At 51.2% G+C, this 23,234-nt stretch overlaps 2 protein-coding genes across 9 annotated transcripts in view; one reads left to right on the top strand and one right to left on the bottom strand.

The window, feature by feature from the left end:
• Positions 1–7,692, bottom strand: part of FBH1 (F-box DNA helicase 1) — a 168,995-nt gene extending 161,303 nt beyond the window's left edge. The window contains exons 1-2 of one of the 8 annotated variants that reach the window (XM_043561519.1): positions 7,533–7,620; positions 5,579–5,756 (exon numbers count right to left, since the gene is read on the bottom strand). Coding sequence is in view for 2 of the 8 variants with exons in the window: in XM_043561516.1 (XP_043417451.1) it covers position 7,533 (1 nt within the window). In the remaining 6 variants the exon portion in view is untranslated. Of the gene's footprint in view, positions 1–5,578; positions 5,971–7,532 lie in introns of those variants that run through there. The other 7 variants (XR_006294384.1, XM_043561516.1, XM_043561520.1 and 4 more) reach the window with 7 other exon arrangements.
• A 415-nt stretch (positions 7,693–8,107) lies between these two features.
• On the top strand, positions 8,108–19,371 carry ANKRD16 (ankyrin repeat domain 16). Its single transcript, XM_043561524.1, has 8 exons — positions 8,108–8,660; positions 10,573–10,793; positions 12,637–12,679; positions 15,579–15,687; positions 16,137–16,298; positions 17,339–17,417; positions 18,394–18,620; positions 18,982–19,371. Exons 1-7 carry the CDS (start codon positions 8,341–8,343, stop codon positions 18,549–18,551), a joined length of 1,092 nt encoding a protein of 363 aa, XP_043417459.1. The 5' UTR covers positions 8,108–8,340; the 3' UTR covers positions 18,552–18,620; positions 18,982–19,371.
• Positions 19,372–23,234: the final 3,863 nt, after the last annotated feature.

Raw genomic sequence — 23,234 nt, 5'->3', positions numbered from 1 at the left:
AACCCAAAGCAGGCTCCAGGCTCGGAGCTGTCAGCACAGAGCCCGACGCGGGGCTCAAACTCGTGAACCTCGAGATCATGACCTAAGCCGAAGTCGGACACTTAACCAACCGAGAAACCCAAGCGCCCCTGGAAACTGTTAAACCAGACAGTAGCTGACAGCAGGTGTGTATAGACGAGGTACTAATACAGACGCCACTCACCCTGGAACTTTTTCTGTAAAAGTACCTGAGAATGGCTTCATCCCAGCCTTCCCCAGCTGACTAACTATAACAATGATGCCATAATGAGAACACAGAGGCACTGAAAATGACCATCAACCAGGTAGTTATGCCTTAAACACATGCCCAGGAGTCAGACCGAGAAGAAGTGTGCTCCAAGCAGGTAAGGAACTAAGTCTTTCCCGCTACTGTACCCTCTGCACACAGCACCTGTTCAACAGTCCCTGAGGGTGAAGGAGGAGGAGAGAGCAGGGAAGCAGTTAGGTTGGGGGGCACAGGACCCCAAGCTCCAAGATCACAAGGAATTGGCCACAGAACTGCCTGCATGTGGAACTCAGCAAGGGCAGACCACACAGGGGGGGCTCCTAAAGGCACTGCCCCAGACAGACAAGAGAACATCAGGAATACCCAAAAGGAACTGTTTGTGGAAAAGCAGGCAATATGGACAAGGTAGGTATTTATTTTGTAAAAATACGTCAGAATCTTAAATGTTTGTGGAGAGAATAAAATGTCTGCAGAAACCTTACAAAGGCACAAGAGCAGAGGAAAGACGTTAACAGGTATGAGGGGAACACAGTGCCCTGCTTCCAGAGGGTTCTGGTATATTCCCGTGTATTCTGGCGTGAAGCCATCATGGAGGAAGCTACAGTTAAGAGCGGCGGTAGGAGCAGGGCGCCTAGGCCAAGAGATCTGGCTTCTGGACATCGCCCATCTGAAATGGCGTCCCCTGAGCCCGTGACTGCCTACCTGGGAGCCAGAGCTGACACTCTCACTGGACTGACACATCACAAATTACTTGTCGGACTTCAGCGAGAAGTCAGAAAAACTAGCCTGTTATTTTCTCTGGCCCTCAGATCTCGGAGACATGACGCACCGTGACCCACTGCACTGAGAGCCAGCAGCCCTGTGTCCGGCTACCCTGGAGTCAAATCCTTGAACTAAAGGGCTGTGTGGCACCTTCTCAGATCTGGAATCGGAAGACCGCCTCCGCCTGGGAGGGGCAGTAACCACCGAAAGCCTGGACTCCCTTATCCTTAAAAACAGCAATACGATAGCCTGCCACGCTGAATGCACAGGATGGCTGAGGCCCAAATGAGACAGCGTACAGGAAAACACTTCATGACGTCCCATCGAGGCTGACATGTGAGAATGAGAGTCCACCACACCAGGGCGTCTCCTGAAAGGCCCAGGATCCACTGTAACAGCAGGAGGGTTCTTGTGAGAGGGTAAAAAAAAAAATACCAGAGCAAAATTCTAACCACCTCTCCATTCTTATTAACAAGCCAGCGGTTCAAATATAACTTTTCAAAACAGATGCTCAAATGCTGCCTCCTCCTACTGAATCACCCGAACCTCGCGGCATGCCTCCCTCCTCTGACCGGCAAGCGCGCGATGCTCCCCTTATTGTTCGAAGCTGCTGGAGAGTCTCTAAGGAGCACAGGTGGAGAGTGCTCTGTGACAAGCTCGCAAGGTTAGGCCCGTGCCATAGGGGTCCCCTGCGCACCACAGCAGGCGTCTGCGCCCCTCTTGGGACCCTGGCACAGTGACTAACAGACATGTATCGTCTCCCTCATGCCAGGACAGGGAAAGACTGAGAACGTACGAAAGCCGTTTTGTCACACAGAACTCTGCCTGTTCCTACACTGCTTTTTCTGTCATGGCTTTCGTACAGCCTGACATGTGTCCCCAACCCCCACTCTCATGGCCGCCCTTTCGAGTACCCACAGCTCAGACCGCGAGCACCTCAGGTTCCCACTCTCTGCTGTCTGACTTCAAAGTGGTGATTACCGGGAGGAATTATGACCTTCACCCATCATCCAATCTCTGCACGGATGCCATTCTGTCCTGTGCCAGGCCCGCTGACAGAGGCTGGACCCTCGCCAGCCTCCCTGGAACTAGTTATTCTCAACCTCTCCTAGACTAGCAGCCCCTCTACGGCTGAGAACCCACTGTATCACCTTATCCCTCAAAGTTCTGAGGACAACTCCTTGCAAGTAACAGAACTTCCAGTACTCGATGAATGAGAAACACGTGGCTGTGGTTCCTCGATCCTGTTTTCATCTGTCGGCTTCACTCCAGGATCTCTGCTGCACGACAAGTCACAGAAAGCGGGGTGCTTTTGGTTTTGTGGCACAGACAGTGGTTTCTCTTCTTCCTCAGTACACAGCTCGTCTAACACTCCTCTGTCTCGACCACGGCTGGGATGTCACCCTGACTGAGCTGAAGCCAATGGCACGTGAATAAATGGGATGGGTGCCGGGGCTCCTGGCTGGCTCCGTAGGTTAAGCATCCGACTCTTGATCTTGGCTCAGGTTGTGATCTCGCTGTTTGAGTCCAAGCCCCGCGTCGGGCTCTGTGCTCCTGGCACGGAGCCTGCTTGGGATTCTGTCTACCCCTTCCTCTGCCCCAACTCGTGCTTGCTGTCTTGTTCTCTCTCAAAATAAAAATTCTTTAATTAAAATTAAAAAAAAAAAAAAAAAAAAGGGACAGGTTCCTCTTCCAGGTCAGGACCACAAGACCTCTCAGGCTTACTCCTCCATTCTGTGCCCCTCTTCCAGTTAATGGAGAACTGGACTCCCTAGGGCATCCTTAGAAGCCCCATGTTCAAAATGGAAGCATTTCCAGCAGCTCGGTCCTTGGATGACTGCTTTAAAGAGTGCCACCCCATCTCCCACTCTCCGATACTTACACACACACACACACACACACACACACACACACACACACAATGTGGAACCACCGCAGACTGTTAGAAGATGGAGAAATGAACTCTGATTGTCCTTACATGTTTGGACCTGTCACTGCAGCCAAACCTACTTTAACCGGTCGAGGATCATCGAAATTAACATGAAGTACTTTCTTTCTTCCTCTACATTACTAACCAGAAATGATAACAGAAAGTCCTCTAAATCTTGCAGGTTACAGACCTCAATGGACAAGATGAAGATACTAAGTGCCTCCAATTTCTGGAGGAAAAGATTGCGAAATAACCGCTTAAAAAATAAACAAATCTAGGTAACTCTCTAGTACAAGGTACCTGACCGGAGAGACTGCTCAGAACAAGAGCCACAGAGGGCAGTCCTGCTACTAACTCACTGCGTCCCTGAACCTCGAACCTCGTGTTGGCTCCCCATGAGCCTCCGCTTTTCTCGGAGGGGCTCTGTGAGGACGGACAGGTGGGCACTTTCCCTCTCGTGCTTCCGATGGAGGCAGCGGGGGTGTGCTGCGGTGTGACGACAGGGGTTCACAGCTCAAACTGCAACTAAGGACCCAATTTAAACACAGTTAACGGAGTTACCTCCCCAACTTGAGCACTGCAGCAAGTGTTCATTCGAGCCAGCAAGCACCCGCAGTGATAAAACCACCCCCCTCACATCTCTGAGATACTGGTAACAATTATTCACGTAACTACGTACTTCTTACATCTCGTAGGCAAATTGTACCACCACTGCCGTTATTTTATCGCTACTATATTATCGCCAACTGTACGTTAACAGGTCCTCCCTGCTGGACTGAAAGGTCTGTATTCTAGGGGGAGGGGGGAGGAAGGAGGGACTCACTCAGCCCTGCACCCAGCACATATTGTTCCATGAGTGACTGCGACTAAACTAACAAATGCACAACCACTGCGCCGTTTCCCTCGATAAAAGTTTGGTTCTTCCTTGGCTCCGAAACCCTCCCCTACACCTCACAGCTTCTAAGTGCTTCGTAGCTGCTGAAGTTCCTTCACATATGCCCACTGGAACTTCACGCAATGCTACGACGGGGCCACGATTTCACGGGGGGGCTCAGACAAGGCTTGCTTCAAGTCGCAATGTGGCTTGCAGGTGACGGAACGTAGTTCTTCTGACTCCCTAAGGGGCAGTGTTCTTTCTACTGTCACGGTCTGCCTTCCATAATCAGAAAGGTTTAAAGCAGCTTCTAAAAAAAAAAAGCAGCTTCAGGTTTAATTTCTGGATCACTTTTTTTTTTTTTTTTTTTTACTCACTGAAATGTCATAACCAGAGATTTAATAACAAGCAAGTATTTAGGAAATGTTAGCTGAAAGGAAAATATCACTAAATACGGTAAGCTCAAAATGGAAAAACTTCAAAACAGTTTGTCCCCATTAGCACTACAAGAAACAAACACAGAAAGAAAACACTCCGGGTCTAGCTCCTATGACACAGGTCCCTCCCACCGCCACATCCTGCTTCTCCCTAAACCCCAAAGGCCTAGGCCCCCAGGCTTCATCTTCCTCAGATCCTCTCACGCCCCACAAACACCTGCTCCCCACGGAGAGACAGCACTCACTTGTTACAGTGCACAAGGACGGAGATGCAGGTTTCTCACAAGGATACGAAGGAACGGTGAAAGAAAAGGAAAAATAAGACAATGATGGCTATTTACAGACCAGAATACATTTTCATCTATTTGAGACGCTTGTTCTATTGTCCATTCAATTCCACGACCACTTTTAAGTACTCAAGTATCTACCATGACCCAGATTCATTATAAACACCGTGAGGGCTTCCTCTCTGAGTATCTCTAATGTCAAATGCTATTTTAAACAGTGAGCACACAACACAGGAAAGATTTTGCCTGCCCATAAGGCAGCCCACAAAACAAACACAAGGTACCATACATAAGGCAATATAAATGCTGCACAAGTGCACGCACGAAGGGCTGTGGTAGTAAAGGGGACAGAGTAACAACGTTGAAAAGGGCTTTATGAAGTGTTCAGCCTCAAAAGAGGAGTAGGATTCAGTAAGGCAGGAGAAACAGTGTGTGCAAAAAACACAGGAAAATAGCACAGCATTGGTGTGGTGCGAAATCGAATTTCATTAGAACAAGAAGTTCATGGATGGGGAACAAGGCTGGAAGAGGAATTTAGAGGCACAGATTGAAAAGCGTTAAATATAACACTAAAGGAATTGTGGGCTTTAGTGTAGGAGATTCAGGGGATCATCCGGCGTACCAGGCGGGTCAATGTACAGTCAAATCCACACTCCAGAACAGTAATCCTGGAAGCTGGGTCCAGAGGATGGGTAGACACAGAGACTGCCAGTAAAATAAGACAAAGTCACTTCCCTAACCGAGACAAGAGTTGGTAAAGGCCTGGGAGCAGCAGAAACAGGGAGAAGGGGAACAGGAAGGAAGTTCAACACCTCTTTTTTGACAAGACTGAAAGAGATCAAAGAGAAAGAACAACAAAGGTAACTGACATTTCTGCCTGGAACCCAGTGGTCAGGTCAGTAACCATGTTAAGGAGTAAAAGGGAGATAGTGTTTTTTTGTTTCACTTGCCTTTTCCTTGAAGGGGAAGATGAAAGTTTCCGGTTTTGAAAACAGTTGTTTGTTTGTTCTGTTCTAAAGTTACCTGTGAAATGCCAGGTTAAGCTCCAGGAAGGACTGGTCCTCAAAAGGCATGAGAGAGACAGTTGAAGCTCTAAGACGACGTGAGATGCTCTGATGACAGATAAATTTCTAGGAGTAAGTGATTTCACACCCCAAAGGGCACAGACAGAATCCAAATTCAGCTTTCAAATAAAATCAGCCTGGGAAGGATAGAGGGATATGATGAGCAGAGAACAGACGATGGCAACAAATCTGAACGTACAGTTCTAAGACCGATACCAATAGCGTTCATGCGCTCCCAGATCACAAAAAGATGTCAATTATCATGAACTGATGACCAAAGCTGAATGCTACAGCACTACGAAATACGACATAAGGAGAGCAGACAGCCACGTAGCAAATCACAATGCCAGCACTGACTATGTGAGAAATGTGACACTAAACACCAGACCACAAATTCCAAAGCCTGCACAAAAGGAACGGGCAGTCCAACTGGGAAATCAGCGAGACCCAAGCACAGCTCCATCTGTTAGCATACTATAAAGATTCCTCCCCCTCTACACCAAGCTCTTGCTCTAGAAAATTACAAGGGCTGTGGTCATGCTCATGTCCATTATCATCTAGTTATCTAGAGGGGGATACGGAAGCTAGGTTGCTGAAGAACCTAGGAGAGGCAGAATTAATTGCGCTGGGCACTAGTTACATAACCAATTCTCTGGGTCTGAGATATTCTTATTGTGCATCTGTGTGTGTCCCCCCATTTTGTTTTTTAAAACAGGGAAACTGGAGACATAAGGCAAGAAAAGGTGAAGCCGTGTGTAATTAGGATGGGGGAGGGCATCAGCAGCAAAAAATAGGAAGTTACTAGATGTTCAACTTCCATTTGCACCAAACCAACGGCTGTAGTAAAAGCAATGCTGGGCATGTTCTAAAACGTCATGCATTTCAAAATAATTGGATGCCTACCTTTTGTTGAAGTGGCAAGACGTAATGTAACAGTAACTTTGGCAAAGCTGATATTGGACCCACTTCTGTCTCCAGTGACTACCCATATTACTCAGTAAATGAACCAAATTCAATATGCTCATTAGGAAAACGGGCTTGTTTTCATGGGTCCCTAACCAGAGGTCTTTTTTTTTTTTTTTTTATCTCCCTTAATTTATTCGAGCACAGCTCCAGAAACCACCAGCTAGGAGCTACCTTTGTTCCAGAAGACTTTACTACCTGTAGTTGCACGGGGGAAAGGACTTCTTTAGGCCTCAATTTCCACACCTGTAACGATGCCTTACAGGCTTGTTTGCAGATTAGATAATTAACGTAAAGTACTTTACCACACAGCACAACACAAAAATGTAAAGCCTCTTTCCAGGCCTAGCAAATAGCAACTTTTGGACTGAAACAGCAGAAGGTTTAAGTGACTAGTAGCCAGTAAGATCTGGCTAAGAACTCAGTACCTGCCCTAATCTCTCCCATCACCCGATACAGCCTGCTTAGATCTCAACAAAACAAGTTCGAGGCCTTCCCACCTCACCCCAATTTTCTTAATATCCAGAAAAGGGAAGGGAGACCGCAAACGAAAGAGTGGCAGAAGGACACAATCAAGTGACTCGCCCAAGGTCAAAACACTAGGGCAGAAAAGGCAATGCTGGCTTGCCAGCCACCGAGGCCACGTCCCCCAAGACTCGGTCCTCAACAACCGACGAGGGGCGACCAGCTGTCCCCTCCCCGGGCCACAGAACGCAGTGTGGGGGCGCCCCTCGCCCTACTGCGTGCACGCCCCGCGGAGCCCCGGCAGCGCGGCGGCCGGCGGCGGGCACGAACTCCTCCACCGCTGAGCTCGGCCCGGGCCCCGGAGGCCCCCGCGGCCCTGCTCCCCGCCCCGCGAGGCCGGACCCCAAAGCAGGACCCCCAGAGGTTCAGTGTCCCCACGGCCGGGCCCCGCCCGCGCTCCCTGCCACGTCCTCTGCCTCACGCACTATGGCGCTCCGGACCCGGGCTCCCGCCGCCACCGCCGCCGCCGCCGCCGCCGCCGCCGCCGCAGGGCCCGGGCCACCCGGCCTCCCAGTCCCAGCGTCCCCAGGGCAGCGCCAGCCCGAGCAGGCCGCCGACTTCCTCCGCCAGCTCCGCCCTAGCCGCAGCCCCGGGAAGAGCCCGTCGCCAGGGCTGACGGACGGCCTGCAGGGCCAATCGGAACGGCAGGAGGAGGGGGCGCGCTGACGGACTGCTCCAGCGACCAATCGGAACGCGCTCCAGCAGGGGGCGCGGCTACCGCTGGCAGGCTCCGCCCCGTCCGTGCTTCCGCTGGGGCCGGGGAGGCGAGCGGAAAGTTTCCCAGAGTTCCTCCGAGCTCCCGGAGACCAAAGGAGGGGTCGCGGCGGGGCGAGGGGCTGGCTGAGGTTGGGTGCGGGAGGGGTCGGGGGTGGGGACGCGCGGGGGCCCACCCCCTCGCTGAGGGCCCGCGGCGGCCCCCAGCTGGCTCCCTCGGCCGCGGGGCCGGCCTCCTCCTCCGGGCGGCGCTCGGGCCGGGGGGACCCCGCAGCGGCGCGCTGTGAGCGCGGGCCCGGGGCGGGGTCGTCGGAGGCTCCCGCCCACCTGAGGTGCCGCCCCCAAAAGAAGCCCGCGCGGGCTGGAGCCTGGGAAGGAGCCGCGCGCGCGTGAGCTCGTCCGCAGCGGCCCGCCCGGCGAGTCGCCCGCTGGAGGACTGGCCCCACGCGGAGCAGCGGGGCCGGGTGGGTGTGGGGTGGGGGGCGCAGGGCTGGGGGGCCCCGGACGCCCCGCGCGGTCATGGCGGCGCCCGGGAACCCGCGGCGGCCCTACCGGCTGGCGCAGGAGGGCCGGCTGTGCGCCCTGCGGGAGGAGCTGCGGGGAGCCGGGCTCGCGAGCTGCCCGGGGCCCGCCGGGGACACCCTGCTGCACTGCGCCGCCCGCCACGGCCATCGGGACGTGCTGGCCTACCTGGTGGAGTCCTGGGACATGGACATCGAGGCCGCCAACCGGGACTACAAGCGGCCTCTGCACGAGGCTGCCTCCATGGGCCACCGGGACTGCGTGCGGTACCTCCTGGGCAGAGGAGCCGCGGTGGACTGCCTCAAGAAGGCCGACTGGTAGGTGGCTGGAGTTCCAGAAAGATCTCTCCCCCGTCCCCTTTTCCGCAGAGTCCCAGATTCCCGTCTACTTTGTCCACCTCGACCCCATAGCTTCTCAGCCTTCCCCGACAGGACAGATGACCCACTGCGACCACTGTTCGTACTCTTGCGGGGTCAACTGCTCCAACCTTGTGTTCCAAATCCGTTCTCTTCATGAAAGAGTATAGAATACGATCAAACAGGGAATGGTCTGTACCCTGTATAGCTTGAGCCTCGCCTAGCTGCATGAGTACACCAGTGTCATTGTTTGAACTTGCTACTTTGAAATAGTTAAAGGTGCACAGAAGGTTGCAAACAAAGGTTGCTGCAAGCCCCACAAGCCCACCCCCCAGCTGCCCCTAAAGGTACCATCTTACACAGCTGCAGTACGGTATCAAAACTAAGAAACTGACGTTGCTGCAGTCAGTGTACTCATTCAGATTTCACCAGTTGTAAGGACACTTGAGTGTGTGCGGTGCTCTGTGTGATCTTATCACGGGAATAGCCTTGCATAACCGCCTCCACAGTCCACATACTCACCTGTGCCATCACCCAAACCAGCTGCATTTTGTTAGAGCGACATTGTGTTCAGTACTCACTACCTGGGCCTCCTTAGGGGTTATGAACAGCCTAAGATTCATAACGTAATGAAGTTCCTGCCTGCAACAGATTCCTGATCTGATGGAAGTATGAGCCACGGCAGATAGCCTTATAGTTAAATAAAGTGCGTCTTGCCCGCTGGGATGTGTTGAGGGCTGCACTTTGGCCATGACTTAGCACAAGACTGAATTTCTGCTGCTGCTGGGCAGTAGGTCTAAAGACCTTAACAAGAAACACGTTACCTCATACGTGCCTCAAAACAATTCTGTGGGGAACCGGCCTCCCCTCAAAAAACCATTAAAGGGCAAGGTTCATTTGACGATGTATTTGGCAGGTGTAGTCCCAGGGAAGCATTTTTGCCCATTCTCCCCTTCCTGGCTTTCTGCAGTACCTTCCCTGCTTTTCCAATCCTCATGCCTTGCTCAAGATTCTTCCCTCTGTGAAGTCTTTCTGGAAGGTTCCAGCCTTCATTTATTTGGGTTTCCCCCTCTTACTATCACTACTACACCCTCCCCCAAAGTGTGGGTAATAAATTAATATCATAACAATCTTAGGAGCTAGATCCTAGATGAGGCCTTGGAGGTCACCCACGTATAGTGAGCTCCCCGCTGTGTGCCAGACGTGGGTTCTAACCCCTGGGAATAAGGAGGTAAGATCTGCCCTTGCTTTCCAGGGGTTGTGTCTTCCTCATTTTGCAAGGAAGAAACCAGAAGCTCATGGAATTGAAATGGCTCATCCAAATCATTTATGTGGCAGAAAAGGAAGGATAGAGTCACCTCCCTTGACATTCATGTAGCTTATTCCCATAACTGTGGACACAAGTCAGTTCAGAAACTTCTTATAGTCACGCTGTTTGGTTTGTGTCACCCATGTGTGCTCCTCATGGGGAGGCACTATGTCCAATGTTCTTTTTTGATGCCTTCTCAGCACAATTTAAGAAACAGTTACTGACTGAAGTAAATGGGATAAGTCTGGCAGGGTACCTCTTGCACAAATACTACAAGACAGACTGTGGTTTCGACTCACGCTGTCTCAGTTCAGTCCCATAGTGCAAACTAGTTCAGAAGCGGGCCTGCCTCCTCGCTATTCCCCTCCTTCAGGTACACCTATTCTAGGGGCCTCACAGCAGGCAGAGAAGTTGCCCGTCGAAGCTGTTTTCCTGCTTCCCAGACCCCCGAGTCCCGTAGGTTTTCATCTCTGCCAAGGACACGTGATTTTCTGAAGACCTGGTCGCACGCTTCTAATGTCTCAGCTGCCCTTCCGTCTGACGGTTTGTCCTCGTTGGCCTTAGGACCCCACTGATGATGGCCTGCACAAGGAGGAATCTCGAGGTGATCCAGGACCTTGTGGAACATGGCGCTAATCCACTTCTCAAGAACAAAGACGGCTGGAACAGTGTCCACGTTGCCAGCCGAGAGGGGGACCCTGTGATCCTCCAGTACTTGCTCACTGTTTGCCCAGACGCCTGGAAGACGGAGAGCAAGATCGGGAGAACCCCCCTGCACACGGCAGGTACGGCCAGGAGCCCTGCAGGGACACACGCGTAGATGTGCAGCCACTTGGCCTGACGCCGCAGAACGCCTTCTAGTTAGAGTCGCCCACGGGGGTGGGGTTTGGAAACTAGAGGGCCAGGAATAAGAGCAGCTTTGGGGCATCTTGGCACACAGTTTGCTGTCCAAACTAATGGAACGTGGCACAAACATTCTTCCTCCTATTCATTCGCTTTTCCTGTATATCTGTCCAGTCCTCCCCAGTTTCCTAGACAGAAAGCTGGTTCTGTGCCTTACTGTCTTTGACCGTGGACAACGAACTTAGTCTTTTAAGTGAGTTTCCTCATCAGCAAAATCATGACCATAACGATGCCCGTACCACAAGGTTGTTGTAGACTTCAAGGAACGTGATGTACATAAATCCCTTGGCACAGTGCTTGATGCACAGTGAGCACAGAACAGCTGGGTGTTGCTATTTTCAGCATCTTCTTACGTTGTTACTGTTTCGGGCAGGATAAAAAGAGACTGTGTTTCTGCACATCGTCAGCAGCACCTACCATAGTGCTGACCATGTAAATAAATGTAGGTGCTTGTAATTAAGTACCTGGGCCTGAGTGTATTTGACTTATCCAGTGATAATGTCAATAAAAACTTGGGGCCCAACTGAGTGATTATCCTTAAATCTGAATTGCCTATTTGTAGATTATTTTTAATTAGTGGAAAGCAAAAAGTGCTGTGGTATAACACAGATATTAAAGACCTCAAAAGTCCAGATCAAGACATTTAGAAAATAAGGGCTCCGGGTGGCTCACCCAGTTAAGCACCTAGCTCTTGATTTCAGCTCAGGTCACGATCTCACAGTTTGTGGGCTCAAGCCCCACTTTGGGCTCTGTGCTGACAGCGCGGAGCCTACTTGGGATTCTCTCTCTCCCTCTCTTTGCCCCTCCCCCACTCACTATCTCCCAAAAAAGAAATAAACTCTAAAAAAAAAAGAAATTTAGAAAATAATCTTCAGCCTTCTGCGTAGTACATTGAATTAGAATACAGGGCTATAGTTTCTCAAAACATGAATACCTATGACACGATATAGTTTAGGAAATACGCATACAATTATTACGGCCACAGAGAGCAGTTAGAGACCAAGGAATTCTTTCTAAAACTTTATAAGTGAAGGGCACCTGTCGGTTAAGCATCCTTGATTTCAGCTCAGGTCATGTTCTCGTAGTCATGAGATTGAGCCATGCTTTGGACTCCATGCTAAGTGTTGTTTAAGACTCTTTCTCTCTCACCCTCTGCCCACTCATGTTCTCTGTCTCTCTCAACTAAGAAAAAGGGCGGGGGGGGGGGGGGGAGCACTTTATAAGTGAGTAGAAAAACTTTTCTTTTTGCTTTTGAATTGTTTGACTAGTTGCCATAGAAACTAGAAACAATCAGCACCTAGCCATTCACAAAAAGTGGTGGAGAACAGATAGTTGAAATCTTTATTATCAAGTTTGGTTGTCTTTAGCAGGAGAATTACATTCCTGGTTATTTTGTTGTGGATCACTATTAATATGTTTGTCTACGATAATATGTTTTTCCTACACAAAAACTGACCGGCCCTAAGGATTTGCAGCACAAAATTGAAGAGAAAGTTTAGGACTGAGAATTTGCCATGAAAGTGCTTATAAAGACAAGATAATCAAATGTTGACTAGCAACATCTTTACCACTTACCCAGCTAAATTTTTTTTTTCTAGTGTGGTAACAGTGTATCTAATTACTGCTTCCCATAAGTGATAGCTAAAAGGACAGGGCAGAAAGAAGAGGAAAAGAAAGTTTTATACATGCACTAAAAGGCTCTGACTCTCAACTCTCTTCTCCCAGCAATGCATGGCTGTTTAGAGGCAGTAAAGGTGCTTCTACAGAGGTAAGAACAAAACAGCAAATTGAACAAAGTATTCACCAATTGTGATACTTAATATTGATACTGTAAGTAGAGCTCAGAAAAATTGCTCAGAAACTACAGTGCGAAAAGAGAAATGAACAAAGAACATAAGATAACTCAAAGAATATGACACAAAAATAGCTGACAACCATAAGGGGGAAAAATCATCCATGTATCTGTTCATTCGACAAGGATTCATGTCTTCATTCGTTCAGCATCTAAGCTCTAAGCACTATGCCAGATGCACGGGCTACAACAGAAGCCAGCCAGCATGGGTCCCCCCTCATGGAACTCACACACGGGCAGAGAAGACACTGTTCGCATCCTGTGAGTCTGATGAGTGCCAGGAATTGCAGGATCCCTCCAGGAACATGAGACAGGGAGACCCAACTTGGCCGGGAGTGTGAAATCTTGGCCCCAGGGATATTTAAGCCATGATCTGAAGGAGGCTGAGCGTGGGAGGTGTGGCAGCATTCCAGGGGTAACAGTACCCGGGAATGCTCGGAGCAGAGAGAAAGCATGTGTGTTAGTAAGCTGAGAGAAGTTCAGGGTGTGCTGATACCTAAGGAGTGAAGGGAGGACAGTGCGCGATGAGGCTGGAGAGGAAGACTGGACTCAGGTGGGGCTGTGTGAGACTCTAGATCTTATTCGAAACGTATAAGACCCCACTGAAGGGTTGTAAGCAGAGGGGTGGGTGGACGGCAGTAAGAAGTTTGCAATTTTTGAGGTCCTCTGGTTGGAAAACAGAGAGCGGGTAGGAAGGGAAACAGGAGTGGGTGCAGTGAACGTTGGGAGGCCGTTACAGTTAAACAAGAGAAATCGTGGCTGTACTAAGATGCTGACCGTAGGGGTGGAGAGAGAGATTGGGAGATACTAAGGAAGCGGAATCAACAGATCTGGGTGAATAGTTGGATCAAGGGAATGAGGAAGGAGAAGTCAAGGATGACAGGTTTCTCACTGAAGCAGCCGGCGGTGGTGCTGGTGCCATTTACTGAGACAAAATACTGCAGGAGGAGCAGGTTTGCGGGGAAGATGATAATTTCACTTTGGGACACGTTGAGTTGCATGTGCCTGTGAGGCACCCAAGCAGAGACATGGAGTGGGGAGCTACAGACACAGATCTGAGTCCCACAGGAGAGGTGTGAGCAGAGCTATAAATGTGAGCATCATCAACATAGAAGTGTTGACTGCATTCACGAGACTGGGAGAGGTTATCCGAGGAGATGATGTATAGTAGGAAGAGAACAGGGCTTCACGCAGTGCTGTGCAGGAGCAAAGGTCGTACGGTAGATGGAAAGGAGAGGAGAGGCCTCTGTGAGGTCATATCGAAACTGTAATTTGAAGGAGAGGTTGGAGTTCACCTAGCGAAGAAGGGAGAAACGGTGTTCCAAGCAGAGGGGATCAGCAGATGCAAAGGCAGCAAAGAGCTAGGCAGCTGGGGGAGAAGAGAATGACCACGGAGAGGGTAGGACAGATAGGACCGTGACAAAGGTGGAACAGGTGGAAGTGGGACCCAGAAGGTAGGACAGATAGGACCCTGAAGGTAAGAATGGAAGAAGACAGGAGAGGAGGGAGGTCAGATAGGGAGGAACGGAAGAAGGTGGATCAGGTGGGAAGCAGGACCAGGACGAACAGAAGACCAGGAAGAAGGTAGGAACAGAAGACAGGATGGGTGGGAGGTAGGACAGGTAGGAACAGAAGGTAGGTCAGGTGGGAGGCACGACCAAGAAGAAGGTAGGAATGGAAGTTGGTAGGACAGGTGGATGTGGTAGGACTGTGAGGAAGAGAGGACCAGGAAGAAGGTAGGACAATTGTGACCATGGAGAAGGTAAGAATGGAAAATGTTAGGAGGACGAGGGAGGTAAGACTGTGTTAGAAGGTGGAGGTGGGATCGTGAAGATGGTAGGAGTGGAAGAGGACCAGGTAGGAGTAGGACAGCTGGGACCATAAGAAGGTAGAAACGGAGAAAGCTCAGGTAGGAGGTAGGACCGTGGTGATGATAGGAAGGGAAGAAGGTCAGTCCGTTTGGAGTCAGGACTGAGCAGAGGACAAGGAAGAAGGTGGGACTGGTAGTGCCGTAAACAAGGAAGATGGGAGGAGGCAGGTCTGTGGAGAAGGTAGGAAAGGAAGAAGGTCACCTTGGAAGCTGAATTAAGAAAAAGTAGGACAGGTCGGAATGGAAGAAGGTAGTAGTGAGAAAGCAGAACCAGGAAGAGGATAGGCTGAAGGTGAGAACAGAAACGATAGGACAGTGAGGTCGGTAGGAACAGAAAAAGGCAGGACCCGGATGAAGGTAGAACAGGCAGGAGTTTGAAGAAGGTGGGACAAGTGGGTAGTAGGACTGAGAAGAAGGTGGGACGAGGAGGACCAGGAAGGAGGTGGGACAAAGAAGAAGGTGGGAGGAGGGGGATCAGGAAGGAGGTGGGGTGTGGTGAGCGCAGGGAGGAGGGAGGGTGCAAGGAAGGAACTTGGAGAGAGGGGTGGATGTCACAATGTCCTGACCCCGTGGTTGTGACGTTCTAGATTTTGTCCTTTGTGATTGGCCCATACGAGTTTTAAGCAGGCACGGCCACACCCAGGGTACCTAAGAGAATGGATTCGCGGGCAGGAGCCCAGGGGAGGAAGATGGGTCGGAGGCTGTGTTTCGGACACGGAACTGAGATTTTGGTAACAGCAGTTATGAGGGATCAGGGGTGACCTCCAGCTTCTGGCAGAAGAAGCTGGAAAGATGAGGGTCTGTAGGACAGGGGGAGGGAGGTCAGAGGGGGAGCGGAGGTGCAGGGGACAGTGGGCTGGCTCTGGAGAAAGGGGAGGGGAGCACGCTCCAGATTGTCCCAGCTCGTCCGCACCACACGTCACCTACCGTGGGTTTGGACTCCAGGGGCCAGTACCAACCAGACTGCAGGGACAGGTGTGGCTCCACACCCTTCATGGACGCGCTTCAGTGTGGCCACATCGACGTAGCCAGGCTGCTGCTGGAAAAGCATCAGGTACGGAAGTGGTTTTATGTCTTTGCTTTTTCCTACAAGTTTTAGCTCCGGGAACAACCAAGAGCATAGTTGTTCCAATCCCTGGTTCAAATCCCAGCTCCGCCACGGTCTCCCCGGGGGACCCCTTGACCTCCTGGAGCATTAGTGTTTCCGGCTGTGATGTGGAGACACACGTGATTTCTTCAGGGGGGCCCTGTGAGGAGCAGATAATGTAACACTGAGCGGCAGTCTCACTGCCCCCACTGGGTGCCCGTCTGGCTGGAGCGCGCCCACCTTCTGGTTGGAGAGCCTGCGAGGGTCTGGCACCAGCTGTGTTACCATCTGCCCAGAAAAACCTACAAAGTCCAAAGTTTTGCCCAGATGTCAGAAGGTCCGTGGACCGGGTCTCTTTGCTTCTTACCTTTGTTCTCCCCCCCCCCCCCCCCCCCCCCCCCCCCCCCATCTACCAGGCCAGCGCGTCTGCCCAGGATTCCCTGGGGGCGCAGGCCATCCACAGGGCAGCGCTCACTGGGCAGAACGAAGCCATCCGCTTCTTGGTCTGTGAACTCGGCACGGACGTGGACGTGAGAGCAGCATCAGGCCACCTCACTGCACTGCACTACGCGGCGAAGGTCGGTTCCTTCCCTGCGGCGGACAGCTCGCGGCCCTGTCTCTTTGGTTCCATCTCTGTGCGGGAAGGAACCGCCCGTGACCTGCCCCTGAAGTGTCCCTTAAAATAGAAACCTGCCCTTATTTGCCTCTGGGTAAAACCTCTACTCCCAGTAACGCCTGCGTTTTGTGTTTGCGCCTGCCTTTCCGCCTTTGTGCCTTTCCGTTTTCAGGAATGTTATTCGAAGCCAAAAAAATTCATTCTGTGAAATTCCTAGTGCTCTGTCCGTACACTGGATTTCAGCTCAGATTTCTGTGAGGCTCTTCTGCTTCGAAAACGGTTAAGACGTGCAAAACGTCTTCACTAGAAAAGTGGCTCCTTACAGCCCCATTTTAAGTGTTAAGAGTGTTTTGTGTATTATCTTAAGAGGCTTTACTTATTTTTCTGGCTGCAACAGGAATAAATTTTTTTCTTGTGAACTGCACTCTCCTGCCGGTGTCCCCCCAGGAGGAATTGGGTGGGGCGGGGGGGGGGGTTGGGGTGGCCCTGGGGGCTCAAGCCAGTGGGTCCTAACACTGTAATGTGCAACCTTGACTTCCGCCTCACCGTGTACTGACTGCGTACTGACTGGCTGGCTGGCTGGCTGGCTGGACAGGAAACCTGTAAAGTGCTTGCTAAATGGTGACATGAGCCGTAATAAGACTCCCATCCAGGACAGGCTGCTGTCTCTTCCAGCAACATGCACGTTTGCTTGGAGAGATTCCGGAATTGCAAGTTCAGTATAAATCCGGATATATACTCCTTACACTGAAGGAAACCCAGCTGTATTAGTCGATAATTTGGGCCTAGAGAGTAGATCCTCTGTATTTTAATAACCAAATGTCACCAAAATCTTTAACGGTTTATACTTGAACTTGAGAGCCGCACGCATCTTCCTTTAGAGGTGAGAATTCAGTGTTAGCAGTTGAGTATTTTAGAGGAAGTACCTAGCGTGCATTATTAGCGTTGAATGCCTCACTTGTGTCCTTGTCACGGTGATAACAAGTGTATTTCAACACTCAGGAAGGACACGTGAGCACAGTCCAGGTGCTCTTAGCCTTGGGTGCCGACATCAACTGTAAAGACACAAGAAATCGATCAGGTAGGCTTCTCACACATGCCTGGGAAGTTAATAGTAAACTGGATGTAAACGGTACACGGACTTTCTTATTAAAAACACTGGCTTTCATATTATGCCCCTAGTAGCTCAGCAAGCTTTGTTTCGAATAACATCTGTTGGCAAAGCTGTGGGAACGCTGCTGTTACCATGGCAATGGTGATGCCTGCTGCTCAGTGCCACTGTGTTGTTATCACCGGTATTTGAACCACAGCAGCGCGTGCGTGCACCGTGGACGTACTTTCTATCCTAATCCACGGCGATGCCAGCTGTCCCAGTAGTACAGATATTTCTTAGGTTGTCTCTCTTTCGAGTGTATTTGAAAACTGTAACCACTATAATTTCTTAAAGTTGGGGCTCAGAAAAATGCTTTCAGAGCTAATCCTCTGGATTCGGACATTAGAATAAACCCTCCCCTTAACACCCTGTGCTCTGGCGGCCTACCTTGCCCATACGTTTGTGATGCTTCAGAAACTCCCTCCGAGGCTGCACAGGACAGTCAGCAAGTTCAGGGACACAAGACTTTTCTCCGCAGAACACGGGATCCTGGGGCTCATGATGCCAGAAACCTTCAGTGCTAGTTTTCCAAGGGAAGGTGTGTCAGTTTTTCTTTTTGTCACATCATTCTTGTTTGTGGCAGTATTTCTACTGACACGGAAAGTTCACAGAACTTTGAAAGTCTTTTCTTTGCCATTTCAAGTCTCCTGTTTCTCGTTCGTTAAATTGCTTGGTTGCTGTAGACAGATCTGTTAAGTCTTCTAATTGGTTGATGTTTTTAACCCAATCAGGTTAAAAGGAAAAATGTTTTGATCTAGTAGAGACAAAGGTGTAGAGACAAATTTACAGAATACAGAAATTCTGTGTAGCCGAAGGGGTGTTGTTTGTAGGAATAGCTGCTCCCCGGGTGGGCGTCGCCCCAGGGGTCCCACGCCAGATTTGTGTGGCCTCTGTCTCCACGCAGCCCTGCACCTGGCCTGCGCAGGCCAGCACGCGGCTTGCGTCGAGCTCCTTCTGCGGTCCGGGCTGAGGGACTCTCGGGACGACACGGGTGCCCTGGCTCAGCAGCTCGCGTGCGGCTCGGACACCCTTCAGTGCTTCGACCACAGCGCGGCGTCCTGAGGGCATTTCTGAGGAGGACAGCAAAACGCATGGTGATTCACATCCTGCTTGGGGAGTTCAATGAAGTCGGTCAGTAGCCAGCAGCCTCTGCCTCCGTCCCCTGCCTCCCCTCTACCCCCGGGTCTTGAGGAGGCTGGCGTCCTAGGTGTGACCCACACACGGGCAGATCTGGACTCAGGAGTGCCCCGAGTCTTCCATAATCTGGATTTCGCTTTTTCTGCCCTGCAAGTGAAATTAGATGGTTATGAAGTCGGTGTCTGGAACCCTTAGAAATGCACGTAATTGCGTGAATACGGTATAGCATATGTATTTACACATATGTGTTCTACGGTTAATACTATGGGGTAAGGCAGTGGTAAGAAGTGGCTATTTGTGTGAACCATAAAACATAACTGGCCGGTTTACTTTTTTCTTTTATTTACTTCTTTAGAGAGAGAGCACGTGAGATACAGAGATAGAGGACGAGAGAGAATCCTGAGCGGGCTCCGCGCTGATAGCTCGGGGCTTGATCCCTCAAACCGCGACCCAAGCCAACATCAAGAGCTGGCCGCTGAACTGACTAAGCCACCCAGGCGCCCCTGCCTGTTTACTTTCTTCTTTCATAGGCTTTTTCTTGGCCATGACATTGGTTTCACTTTGGTTTTGGAGCCAGGAAGGAGATGCTTCCAACCTGCTTACACGGACATTTGGGAGGAAATAATGAAAATGTTTCTATATTCTGTGCACTGCTAGTTAAGCTATGACATTTTAATCTTGAGGTTATTTTTATTAGGTTCTGTGTTGGTTTCTTTCGGGTAATAAATACACCTAAAAAAATGCATCTAAGATACTTTCAAAATCTTTCTGGCACCCCAGTTTAAGAATGGAGTTCTTGAAACCCACAGGTCACATTTCCTGTCCGTAACACCTGCCCACCAAGGCCTGTGACCGTTCAGAACGGCCACTTGACATTGTACTTCCACAAACTTTGTGGCAGTTGAAACAGATTGAAGACAGGATGAGTCCTCAGGCATTTGGATTCTTTTCTTTTTTCCTTTTTTTTTCGGGGGGGAGGGGTGGGGGATTGGGTTGAAGATCATTTTCTCTGAGTGGCAGAGAATAATTAGCCCAAGTCAGTCTGTTAGAAAATCCCACGTGTCAGTCACGAGGAACACTTGGTCCTCGTGTTTGTTGTAGCAGGAATTTCTGGTTCTTCATCCTCCCGGATGATGGCTGATTCCTAGTCCTAACGACCGGATAAACGTTCTGGGAGAGACACTCGGTTACAAAAGTGTCTCGTGACCCCTGAATCGCATCGGTGTTCATCTGTGCCGATTCGAGCTTCAGAGATGTCCCCGTGTCGCTGCCCCTGGGCGTGAAGATGGTCCCGTTGCATGCGGGGGGATGGGAGGATGTGTGTCGTGCTGGCTGCCTTCTCTGCGCACACATGCGACGCGGGTTCTGAGAGGCAGTGGCTCCGTGCGTGTCTGTTCATATCTGTAGCCATGCTTCCACCTTACAAACTAGCAGCTGACATGGTGCATGAGGCCGTGTCCCGGCTTGATGCCTTGTGACGTGGGCCGTGAAGGCCGGTGACGACAGCGGCAGAGACGGTGCGGATGGTCCAGTAACAGTCGGCACCTGTGGGGACGTGGGGACGCCGTGCCAGGAAGGAGACGTGCCCCTCACTTCCTAATTGTGGCTGTCTCGCTCTGGTCTCAAAATTCTGTGACCTTCCAGGGAGGCCCCCCGGCCACCCGACCTAAAATTTTGTCTCCCCCCTCCTTCACTCCGGACCTCCTTTCCCTTGCCTCCTCCTCAGCACTTAACCACCACCAAATATGCTACACATTTTGAGTCATTTTCTTCGTTTACTGTATGTCTCCCCCACTGAGGTGTAGACTCCGGGCGGGGATTTTGTCTTGTTCACTCGCTGTGTCTACAGGTCTCAGAACAGCACCTGGCATGAAGCGGGTACTATTATGTGGCCAACAAATGACACAAGGGTCACTTGTGTCTCTTGAACGCTGACTGCATCCTGGATCCAGTGCTGAGTGCCCTGCCTAGTTGGTCTCTCGGGGTCCCTTGGGTCATGCACGATGCAGCCCCTCTAAGGTTTACTCCACCTCCGGCATCCCGACATCTCCACCCGGTTCCCCCACGGACGCTTCCTGCCCACCGCAGTCTAGCCCTCTGCTGTCACTCTGCAGGGTCACCGGGTCTTCCTAACTACCCATCGAGCAAGGTGTTTTTAGCCCTCATGTTACTGATCCTTTCAGTCAGTTCGATTGTTAGTCTGAATCAGTCCTGCCTTCCCGAAGCCCATTTCTCGTCACGGCTGATAAGACACGCCTGGGTTTTTTTTGACGTCTGTCTCCGTCTCTGGCGGGAGCACCTCTTCCAAGGCCGATCCTGAACAGCCATTGTGCCCCTGAGTGTGTGTCCTCACTCTGCGTGTGCTCCCAGCATCTCGTCTGTCCTCTGTCCGACTGCCCCACTGTGGGGACCCTCTGTAGTCCTGGTCTCTGTTGCCTGAATGCCCTAAGCTGTCCCACAAAACCCAGCTTCGTCGGTAGCCTGCTTATGTGCATGCTTGCATCGGCCACCACGGTGATGTCCCTGCAATCCGCCCACTCAAGCTGGAAGCCACAAGTCCGTGGCTCCTCTTGGGTAGGAAGCCCTGCTGAGTGACTCCCTTCGTCTGGCCCTCAAGTTCACATCCAGACCACCGTGGCGGCCTCCTGAGCGCCCTGTGCCCCCAGGCCTGCCCTCCGTGGGGCTGTCCTGGAGCGCTCACGGGTGTGACCGGGGGCACTGACTGCTGATGGCACCCGTGCTTCCCTGTCCCGCTTCCACGGGGGCCTGTGGCTGGTCCCGCAAGCGCCCTGACCCACAGTGAGAGTCTGTTCTAAGACTGATGGGGGCACAAGCGTCTGGAAGGAGACACAAATTGTAAGAATTGCAATCATTTGAAAATAGCTATGGCCTAACATATATTCCTGAAACAAATATGCAAGAAAATATTTACAAGACAAAATAAGAAAGGGATGTCAAAACAGAAAAGAAATTACAGAAGTCAGGCCCGAAACACAGGCCTCCGTGAGGGGAGTTCAGGTAGGGACAGCCCGCTGGGGGTTGGATTTGCCCAGATGCTGCTGCCGGAGACCGCCAGCAGGGGGCAGGCCCCTGGGTTCCACCAGGTTTTAAAGGCTCATTGTAAAATACAAAAAATAGTAAAGGAGAAAACAGAAATAACCTGTTATCCCACTACCGAGAAATAACCACTCTTACTTCCTCTAAGTCTTTAATACTTTAATACTCCGGTATATACTGGAGATGATGCCACATGCACAGCATTCCCGTAACTTTATGCGGGAAACATACCCCAACACCCTACAGAACTTTGTGAAATTTTATTGTAATCACTATCTAATACTTCGCGGTGTTGTCGGCCATATTTATTCTCTGATATTGTCATCTTTGTTCTGTTAAGACAGGAAGCCATCAGACTCGACAGCAGGCAGAGGCAGGGGCTTCAGAACTGAAAAAAGGCTCAGGTCTGATCCCAGGTCAGGGCTGCTTGGGGCTGAGAGATGCGGGGCTGGGGGACAGCGGGCCCATAGGACGGAGGGACTGGGGGACGGAGGGGCCAGTGGACAGTGGGGCCTGAGTGTTGGCTGTGCTCTTTTGGAGGTGCCGAGTAATTTAAGAGGATAGGTTTTCTCAAAGGGTGAGACATAGTGTGTGTCAGACTCAGATAAGGGCCGAATGAAGGAAGAAAGTTGAAGCTGTGAGAGCTGAAGGCTTGTTGGTGGGGCCAGGAAACAGGGGTAGAAAGCCTGAAAGCTTCAGGGGTCTGGATGCCAGGATGCAGAGGTACGTGTGAGAAGGAAGACAGGATGATAAGGAGAAAGTTTCAGGTGCGACCCACATGCAAGTCTCATGTAACATGAGTACTTGGCAGTCGTGAGGTTGGTGGGACACGTGTTAGTGTTAACTTCTGCTTGTTTTTATAGGCTTTTTAAAACTGCTTTCCTGAGCCAGCAAGGGTGTGGAGGGCGGCAAGACCCAGTTACAGGTTGATGTGGTTTTCGTTGAGAAGGAACAAGGTGCAAGTGAGGGCTTAGCTGTGGCAGGAAGGATTTGCTCATTGCGCGTGATGGAGGCCTGTCCTAGGGCATCTCCAGAGTGTTAATTCCCTTGGCCTTCCCTGAGAAAGGTATTTGACTTCATAACGCAGATGAGGCACTCCCGAGAAGAACACCGGGGAGGAGTCACGTCATCAGCCACCTAGGTTCTCCTCCTGTGCCTTTTCTGGCCTAAATACACCAAGCTATGTGTAAGTGCAGGCATTTCTGCCCACCTCCTGGTGCGTGCTAATCTCGTCCTCCTGCCTGGTCTCTAAAGCGCCCAGCGTGCTCGAGGGTGAGGGACGCGCTGCGGCCCCTGAAGAACATTTGAAAACACAGCAATCGGGGGCGCCTGGGTGGCTGGCTGGGAGCCGGGCCTCCAGGCCCTTTGGGGCCATTTTACTCTGGGTGGGAAGGAGGAAGCCACATGAGGGTGTGAGCAACTGAGTGATGAAATCGGCCCTAACGCTCACCAGGACCATTCAGAATGTTGGGAGGAAGCAAGAACCTGGTGAGGGGACATCAGAGTAACTCCCGTGAGATGTAGTGACGTGCACCAGGATAGTGGGCGGCC

Source organism: Prionailurus bengalensis, chromosome B4, assembly GCF_016509475.1.
Source record: "Prionailurus bengalensis isolate Pbe53 chromosome B4, Fcat_Pben_1.1_paternal_pri, whole genome shotgun sequence".
NCBI classification, from domain to species: Eukaryota; Metazoa; Chordata; class Mammalia; order Carnivora; family Felidae; genus Prionailurus; species Prionailurus bengalensis.
This window is presented reverse-complemented; position numbering and strand designations above follow the sequence as displayed.

Coding starts and splice junctions, on each gene's coding strand:
- ANKRD16 (XM_043561524.1), top strand. CDS start 8,341: ATGGCGGCGCCCGGGAACCCGCGGCGGCCCTACCGGCTGGCGCAGGAG. Junction 8,661..10,572: donor TGCCTCAAGAAGGCCGACTG/GTAGGTGGCTGG, acceptor CGTTGGCCTTAG/GACCCCACTGATGATGGCCT. Junction 15,688..16,136: donor TGCTGCTGGAAAAGCATCAG/GTACGGAAGTGG, acceptor CCCATCTACCAG/GCCAGCGCGTCTGCCCAGGA.